Consider the following 9,190-nt stretch of genomic DNA (forward strand, 5'->3'; position numbering starts at 1 on the left):
AACCTAAAGGCCACCATTAAAGGAACCACAGCTTCCAGTAGGCCCCAGCAGAACCAACCTAAAGGCCACCATTAAAGGAACCACAGCTTCCAGTAGGCCCCAGCAGAACCAACCTAAAGGCCACCATTAAAGGAACCACAGCTTCCAGTAGGCCCCAGCAGAACCATCAGCTGACTAAATCACAGCAAACTGGGCTGCCTAGGTGATCGGATGCTTAGCAACAATAGCTAACCCTTAGAGAGAGATCTCCATTGACTGGATTAAATCAGACGTTTCTGTAGCATGAAAGTTAATAATAAACATAATAATCAGCACGGTTACTCCAGATACAGTATCAGTAATATTAAAAACATCTAAAATCAATCCACTGGACGTTGTTTCCATGTTTGAAGACGTTTCTCTTCCATCCAGGGAGATTTTTCAGTTCAAAATGTCAGAAATAGCGTTTAGTTCCAGGTTTTATCCAGTGTCCGTCTGTTCCAGCCCTGCTAGCCCCACCCTGTTTAGAACACTGGACCAATAGCGGCTAACCAGGAAACAGAAGCTGCTCCATGACAGAGACCATGCTGTCCATCATCATATTTCCAGCTGTATTCAGAAACCTGTCTCTCCTAAGCCCCGCCTCCTTCTGCAGGCTGTCACAGCGCCTCACCTTAAAAGGTGTGAGTGATGCTAGCTAGAGATCTAGAAGCAGAAGATCTATATCCATCCAGTCAGCAAAGATCCTGCTGCATGGCTGCACATCTGATTTAGGTATTTGACCAATTAGATGAACCTTGAATGATAGATTATCTACTGGAAATTAAGTTGGAAAAAAGTTAACAAGTTAAAAAGTTAATTGAAAAGTTAAAAAGTTATTAAGTCTAGTTTAAACTAAAAAATGTCAGTATCAGCATTAATGCCTCTATAGTTATGTTGGACCAATAAAATGTGTTTTTTTCGCTCTCAGAGTGTTTTTCATGAAGAAGCACTTTTTGTTAGTTTTCTTAATATTTTTGGGAAAGTTGCTGTTCCTGGTTTTTATATCAACATTCATTTTTAACCATCAAAATGTCCATATTTTTGGATGTTCCAAAGAAAATAATGTCTGGTCCTGGATTCCAGTAACACTACTGGCTGGAAATCTCACCCAGTGGCCTATAAAGGGTTAAAGCTGACGGACCATCAGCCTCCAAACTGTTTACCGTAAACAGATAAGGTGGAAAGAAAGACTCAGCACTGGGTTCCAGTTTAATGAGATTCCAGCAGAAAGCTGGAGAAACTCTATCTACATAGATCTGGGTGCGGGGCAGCAAACATCTAAACCAGGATGTACAGATGTATGGCAGGTAGAAGCTGTGAGGCTGCCTGCAGCGCCGCCCTCAGGAGGAACCTTCGGCTGCAGGTGGAGCAGGAAAATTCATGCAAAACACCTGCCCTGGTAACCATGACAACGGTGCCAACAGACACGCCTCAGAGGCATCGACTGCAGCTGACCATGTTTTTCAGTTAGAAACGATTATAGACCTGGAATCCTCAGATTCAAACCTTCAACTCTACATTGATGCGTCCTGATGGTGGAAACTGAGCTCTACTTTCCTCAAAGCTGCTGGGAACTAAATCAACCCGTGCGTATCAAGAATGAAAAGCCTTTCTCAGGAGCCCCCAACTGACAACTGACATTTATCGGCTTCACTGAAAATGTATTCATATCTGAAATATATTTCTTCATAGTGAAAATAATACTAATGCTGAGCAGTAACAGGAATACGGAGATCTATCATTAATTTCTAAGCATCCAGAATGTTTATTCTAGATATAAAGAGTGTATTTTGTTTGAAATGTTCATTATAAAAAGGAAAACATTTTATTCAGAGATCAGGAATACATATTCAGTCAAACTGATAAATATCAAAACGGCTTGCCATATCCTGTAGTTACCGCGATAAGATTACAGTTTATTTGTTGAATGGTCGTAGATCAATGGATCAATTCAGGTGAAACCTTCTGTCAGCAGGTGAAGATGAAGAATAAAAACTTTATTCTAATCTATAGAACCTGTTCATCGTCTGATGGGTTCCTCCTCAGGTTGATTCAGTCTGTTTTACTCAGCGACTGTAGCTGCTTCAGATCTCATCATCCCAATAAATGCTCGTTATCATCAGCGCTTCTGATTGGACCAGCAGGTTGTTATCATCGAGTGAATTATAATCCTGAACACGTTTCCCCTGCAGAAGAAATTAATCTATTTATGTGTAATCTGAAAATAATCTCAGTAGTTCTTTATATACTGTAAATATAACTAAATAAAAATAAAATGATCCGCATCTCGCTCATATTAAACAAACCAGAAACCAGTAATCTCCTCTCAGAGTTTATTCTCACTATAAATATTTAATTCCCTGAATTAAGTCTGATTATTCTTTAATAAGATCCTCATCAAACGGACATGAAGTGTTTTAAAACTATATATATATATATATATATATATATATATAATATATTTATATATATTAATTATATATAATTTTTTGCACAAAACTAGGACAAAAATTGGACTAAATCAGGAAGTAAAACATTGTGATTGGCTGTAAGGACAGCAGAGACAGAGGAGATTGCTGAGCTGGTTAGATCTGGGAGGTTGTTACCATGGCAACAGAAACAGAGGAGGAGGAAACAGGAAGTCAGAGTTTCCCTGATTTCAGGTTTAGAAAACTTTAAGAGTTTTCTTTAAACCTGCTTGGTGAAACGGAGGCAGAACAGGAAGGTTTACGGTTAACATCCCATCACTTTATAGATGCGTCAGATAGTGAAGTTAAACCTGATTAACTTTCATCTTTTATCTCATTAAAGCATCAAACTGTAAAACATGCAGCCTGATGCTGCTTTAGTTAAATAAACTGGATCCATTTCATTGGTTTCATTTTGTTTTCCTTAAAATGTTCCCACAGCTGCAGCAAGTTTTCACTTCTGGTTCAGTTTTCTTCCTCCTGAAGCTCTGGGCTGCAGGTTTGTAAAGCATAGGCTGGACTAATGGGGCCCTCAGGGGCCCCAGCAGGACCGGCGGCCCTCAGGGGCCCCAGCAGGGCCGGGGGCCCTCAGGGGCCCCAGCAGGACCGGGGGCCCTCAGGAGCCCCAGCAGGAACCTCAGAGGGCAGCTCTCTGCGCTGCTGGCTGGGAGGAAGGAGACTTTACAGATAAAGATCCATTAATGGCCGGAAGTTATTAGCGTTCTCCGTCACGTGACTCTCCTCTGACGTCACCCTCACAGTTATACGCTGACATAACTCTTGGTTCTGGAGGTTCCTCAGAGGTTTGGACCTGCTGATCCGGTCCGGAACCAGAACAGATAGAGACTCAGCATCAGACAGGATGAGCAGAACTTTCCTCCCAGGTTTCTTTCCTGGGGAGGAAAGTTGGACCGGCTGAAGGTTCTAGAGCTTCCGAACCAGAAGCCGCTCAGGACTGGATCCTGCAGCCAAACTAATAAAACTGATCCGGAACTCACAGCGCAGACCTGCAGTCAGGTCCTCAGGTACTGGATCAAAGCTTTGATAAGTGCTTTGATCCCCCTCCCCCCCAATAAGATGAAAGGAAAGTCGGACATACCGCGCAGCAGGATCAGCCTCAGTCTGGACTTTGTTGCTCCGATCCAGGCGTTTTCTGCAGCCCAGGGGCGTAAAAACATGAACTGTCATCACATCCAGCCTCACAGGGGAGGGGCCGGATGCACGCAAAGCATCACGGGACTTTGAGTCCGGAAACAATACACCTTTGTTAGTCAGAAACCTGTCGACCCCCCCTCCCCCAGCCCACCTCCCAGCCCGCGCAAGAAGCGGTTCTGTGTTTCCAGTATGGCAGGCCGTTTAGACATTTATTAGAAGCGCAGTCCTCTCTATTCTTCCATTTCTTGATCTCTAAAATAAGATTCTTCCATCAAAACTACATTTCTACTACTTATTTCTACTAATTATAACTGTACTAACAAGAATAACCTTTCAAATACTTAGAAATTGTTCATTTTAAGTTTCCCTTTTGACATTTATTAGATTGACTGAATAAATATTCCAGATGCGTTTCTTCCCAGTCAGAATGAACATTCCAGAAATCTGAAATGTGATTCCTACTGGTTCCAATGACGTCATGTTTCCCATTCATGCATATTTGGCTTTAACTGCCAGATATCTATAATAAACTTTCTTCCTATTTAGAACTATAATCTGACGACGCTGAATTCTCATTTCCAATTTATTTCTACTAGTAGAAATAAATGTTAGATGTCAAGAATCGGATTTGTGGATATCTAGAATATTATAATAATTTCTGATATCTGAAATAGTAATTATGACTAGCAGTAACTCTATTATAGAGATGGGAAACTAGAATTCATCCTCGTCACAATTCATTTTTAGACAGGAAGTATTTTATAGTAGAAATCTAAAATGTTCATTTTGACTGGAAAGAAATGAATTTCAGATCTGGATTAAATACTGAGTCAAGGTAATAAATGTCACAACGGCCTGCCTTATTGGACAGATTATTAGAGCCATAAAAAAAAAGTAATTTACATTGTTGAGTTTAAAGTGACATTTTTACAATTAAAAACCTGCAAATTTACTGGAAAAAAAAAACAAGCACATTTTTCCGTCACTCATTTTTCCCTTCCCGTCTCATTCCATCGCTGTTTTCATTTCCTAAATCTGAGTGTCTATATTCATAAAAATGTTATTTTAAACACAAACATTTAAATTCCGTTTTTGTTTTCTTTGATTCTTTAAATGGCGCCAATACGCCATCGTACGTTTGATTTATTCACCATTTTAATCTTTGCTGATTATTCAGAGGAGGGAAGGAAATATAGAATTAATAAAACATGAAATACAAAAGAAATCCCAGAACAGAGATTCTCTGGATCCAAATCATTTTATAAATAGGAAATAAATCTTAATATCAATTTATAATGATATGGGAATTTACTTATTCTGTTATTTTTTATACTTTCTAAGGTCCTCATTGTGTGACCAATGCTGCTATAACCTTCTACTGGTGTAGCACCAGTTTCCCCACTGTGGGACAATAAAGGGGTTTTCTATTCTACTCTATTCCATTCTATTCTATTTAGAAAGATAATTGGTTGAGCTGGTTTGATATAAAAAGTTACATGAAAAAAAAAGATAAAAAATAACTGAATACGTTGAGGTGGAGAATGAGGAGCAGATAGAAAACCAGTAAAGCCTCACTGACCTATGGGGGTAAAAATGGAGGCAGATCTAAAGACGTTACATTTTTATTTAAGTTTTTATCTTTTGAGGCGGCTGGCCAGAATAAAGCTAATTCTTTCAAAGCAACAGTTTGTAATGTTGATCCAGGCCTCTGTTATTATTGCAATACCGCTATGTGGGGGTTAGAACCTCGTCCATCTCCCGTCTCCAGATGGTTCTAAATGCTGCAGGACGCCTTTAAACCGGAACACACTGCTATGAGCTCATCTCCCGCATTTTAGCCTCAATCCACTGCCTAACATATATTTTAGAACTCATTTTAAATTCTATTTAGTTGCTTTTAAATCCTGGAATCTGCTGGGAAAGTGTTAAAATTAAATTCAGTTACCTTTCACTTCATTTAACATGAAATATTACCAATAAAACACAAGGATGAGAAAGCGCTGAAATAAATATGGAGCCGAGGAGAGGGAGATACAAGAGGCAGCTAATGCTAACATTAGCCTTTCTGCAGCAGCTAATGCTAACGTTAGCCCATCTGCAGCAGCCCCCTCTCTGCATAGCCGTGTGTGAAGCACCGCTGGTTCTGATGCCGATTATTTTTATTTATTTGGTCAAATCTTCATTAGAATTGTGTTTATCTGACTGTGTTCATCATTATTCCTCCACTAAATGAAAAAAAGTCATAATCTATTATAATCTAGAGACTATTAATAAGAGGAGGTGAAATGCGGCTCCAAACGAGCTTTGAATGTGGTGATGTCATCAGTACGCTGCTGCTCCAGTTGACCCAGATTTATTCTGCGTTCTCAGACTTTCCTTGGTTCTTAGCGAGAACAGACTTGGCGAGAAGACGAGTCCGTACTCGTGTTCTAGTGACCTGAGAAACAGCCCTGGTTAAAGTCAACGATACGATCTGGCATCTGCCTGAGAGAATCCCTCAGTCCCAACCTGTGATCAGTGGAGGACATAGATGCACACATATAGACTGCACACAACCCTGAGGATAGGACAGCAGTCATATTCATCATAAAAACAGACCGCTGGTATATCTACATGAAAAATGGAGACTATTTTGTGTATATTTTTATTTATTTTTATTACACTCCAGAAATAAAATCAATAAAGTTTACAGAACACATTTTACAAACCATAAAGTTACACTGCAGCGGTTTACGACGTTAATGCAAGCATAAACATGTTCACAGTCCAACATGGCGGGAAGCAGAGGAAGGTTTGCTTTCTAATCCATGAAGCCGCCGTAGCGCTTCTGCAGCCCGCTGCCGTTCTCCCAGGACGTCTTCAGAGTCCCACCAGCCTTGCTGCTGTCCACCAGCCATTCAGGCCTCCCCACGCGCCTCATGAACCCCCCGTAACGCTTTCTAAGACCATGACCTAAAACCGCCTCAAGCAGTTTGCCTCTCACCACCTCCCCCACCCTATGGAAGCCCCCGTACCTCTGCGCCGCTGCTTTGTCATCATCACCTTCCTCCATGCCCTGGTCTTCTGTAGCACTGATCATCTTTAAGATCCCCAGTCGAATGTTTTCTTCCTCGTTCAGATTTCGTGGTTCCGTCTGGGCAGACAGCGACCGAGACATGAAACCTCCATAACCTTTCATGAAGCCGCCGTACTTTTTGGCAATCAGGTGTTGAGGAGGGCTAGCGGCCTCGTCGGCCATCGCCGGGTCCACGGCTAGCTGATCGGGCTGCTGATGGAGCTCGGCGTCCACAGAAACATCCTCATCAGTCTCAAATAAAAAGTCCTTGCAGAGGCGAAGTCTCTGGCTATCCATCACACCATCGCACTCCAGTGAGCAACTCTGGAAGGAAACACATAAAAACGGCATTATGGCAGCGACCCTCACAGGCTACTGGAGCAGCAACCAGACAGACGAACGTCTTCATCCTGGATTTAGAAAGTTCTCTCTGTTCATGTGTCGGTTCTCTCTGGGTACTCTGCTGCTGTCTCTGTCAGTGAGACCAGGCTGGTTTGTCATGTTGATCTCTGGGCCTTTCTAGAAAGTTCCCTGCCTCTCAATCACTGATCGCTGCAGACATTCATGGAGCAGCAACAATCTGATAAACATTTTAATATTAACAATGTCGTTTTAGAGAATTCATCCATCCATCCATCCATCCATCCATCCATCCATCCATCCATCCATCCATCCATCATCCATCCATCATCCATCCATCCATCATCCATCTATCCATCCATCCATCAGATTTTTTTATGAGGTAAAAAATAACATTTGGCACAACTGGGCCAAAATCCCAGATCCACCAGCATCACTTTGTTAGAAGACTCTGAAAGTTGGACCCAGAATAGAAGCAGACAGATCAGTTTTAGAAACAAGCATTTATTTAAACCAAGGTACTGCTGCTCGTCAGCTGGAGGGGGGGGGGACAGTTCAGTCTAACCCCAGCAGTGGGAGTGAAGTCCTGAGGAATGGTTACTCCGCAGCTGGAACCAGAGATCCAGGAGAGAAGAGCAGCAGCTAGAAGATGGAGAGAAACCGAAGGATCTAGAAGGACAAATCCAAGCCGTGGCCAGAAGTCACCCCCACCAGATAAGGTCAGGCGAGAGCACTCACCGCCCAACTCCCGGGGGACCAAATCCCAAAGGGACCCAGTGCCTGAGGAGCCCAACCCCAGGGGCCATAGTGTGGCAGCCCCAAGCACTCAACAGCGATGCACACAGGGGCAGACACTAAACATTTTCTTAGACCCTCATGCATCCTGTATCCTCCAGGGTCTAGAGGCCGACCCCCCTGGGGGGAGAAACTCAGCGACGGGTCTTCCTGACTCTTTTTCCACTTAAACCTTTCTGGAAGAAACATGCTTCAACCAATTCAGTCCAAATTTGCAGCAGTTATGGTCAAGATGTGGTTCTTTACAGTGAGGCTTTACTCAGAGTTTCAAATCGGTTTCCAAGGTGTTTATTTTGATAAGAGGGGATTGTGTAAATTACTTAAATTGTCTTTGTATTGCAATGTTTTATAGAAATAAACTCACCTTGACTCATCCTCATGTAGGATAAAAATCTTGCCATATCTTCACTCCACATAAAGTGTCACTAATAGAGCAAAGTATGTTGGTGTGACTCTAACCCTGAAAGGCCTCCTCTTTCTAAAATATCTAATTTCTCTGTTCATCTGTTTTTAATTCCCACTGGGACGGTGAGTATTTGGGATTATTTAATCTGACATTAGCTTCAGCTGTCAGACCTTATTGATACATTGGATCTAGCAGGAAATAGCGCTCTACCTACAAACATCTTACAAAAAATGAATTATTGAAATCAGACGCTGCCAGGAATATTAGTCTGTTTGGAATAAACCCCACAAATCTAAATAAAACAGGGTGGAAATCTATATAAAGGTGATTCATCTCTATTGTTCTATTTTCTGGAGTGGAAACTCTTCCTGCTTTATTCTACAGAATGAAGATCTTTATTACCATGTCCAATCTGCAGATGATCCATGAAGGAAAAGGCAGCTTTGTTCATTTCTAGATATCAGTGAGTTTCCACAGAAAGCAGCTTTAAAGGTTATAAAAGCAGAGAGTAATGAACGTTCAGTCGAGTCAAATAAGAAAATAATTTCCATTTCGTTCAGTGAATCCCAGGCTCCTTATTTCCTACTTTATCCTCTAAGGTGGAACTCGCATCCAGCTGAGGTGACGCTGCTTATGAAGGGGAGGATGATCCTCACAGGATAAAAACGTGGATTTGTTAAAAGATTTCCTGCAAAGATTCTGGGTTTGCAGAATATCTCTGTACTCCGAAGGTAAAATCATCCCTCATTCTGGTCTAAGGGATCCAGGATCACAGAAAGCTGCATTTTCTCAACAGTTTCAATTTTAAGATGAAAAAATACTGTGAAACATTCCGTAAGGCTAAAATTCAAGAGATGGCTGGAAATTCTGGAAATAGAAACAAAGTAGAAAGAAATCCCCAAACACCGACATCAAAAGACCTTAAATAAG

At 41.6% G+C, this 9,190-nt stretch overlaps 2 protein-coding genes across 3 annotated transcripts in view; both read right to left on the bottom strand.

Annotated features, from left to right (window-relative positions):
• sdr16c5 (short chain dehydrogenase/reductase family 16C, member 5) overlaps positions 1-3,702 on the bottom strand; it is a 36,910-nt gene extending 33,208 nt beyond the window's left edge. Inside the window, exon 1 of one of the 2 annotated variants that reach the window (XM_015397304.1) lies at positions 3,589-3,702. The gene's annotated coding sequence lies outside the window, so the exon portion shown is untranslated. Of the gene's footprint in view, positions 1-2,037; positions 2,155-3,588 lie in introns of those variants that run through there. The other variant, XM_015397305.1, reaches the window with a different exon arrangement.
• Positions 3,703-6,334: 2,632 nt separating this feature from the next.
• penk (proenkephalin) overlaps positions 6,335-9,190 on the bottom strand; it is an 11,938-nt gene continuing 9,082 nt past the window's right edge. The window contains exon 3 of the mRNA XM_015397314.1: positions 6,335-7,023. Within this exon, the coding sequence (XP_015252800.1) occupies positions 6,445-7,023 (579 nt within the window). The 3' untranslated portion in view covers positions 6,335-6,444. The remainder of the gene's footprint in view (positions 7,024-9,190) is intronic.

Source organism: Cyprinodon variegatus, unplaced genomic scaffold (genome assembly GCF_000732505.1).
Source record: "Cyprinodon variegatus isolate N-32 unplaced genomic scaffold, C_variegatus-1.0 Scaffold851, whole genome shotgun sequence".
NCBI lineage: Eukaryota > Metazoa > Chordata > Actinopteri > Cyprinodontiformes > Cyprinodontidae > Cyprinodon > Cyprinodon variegatus.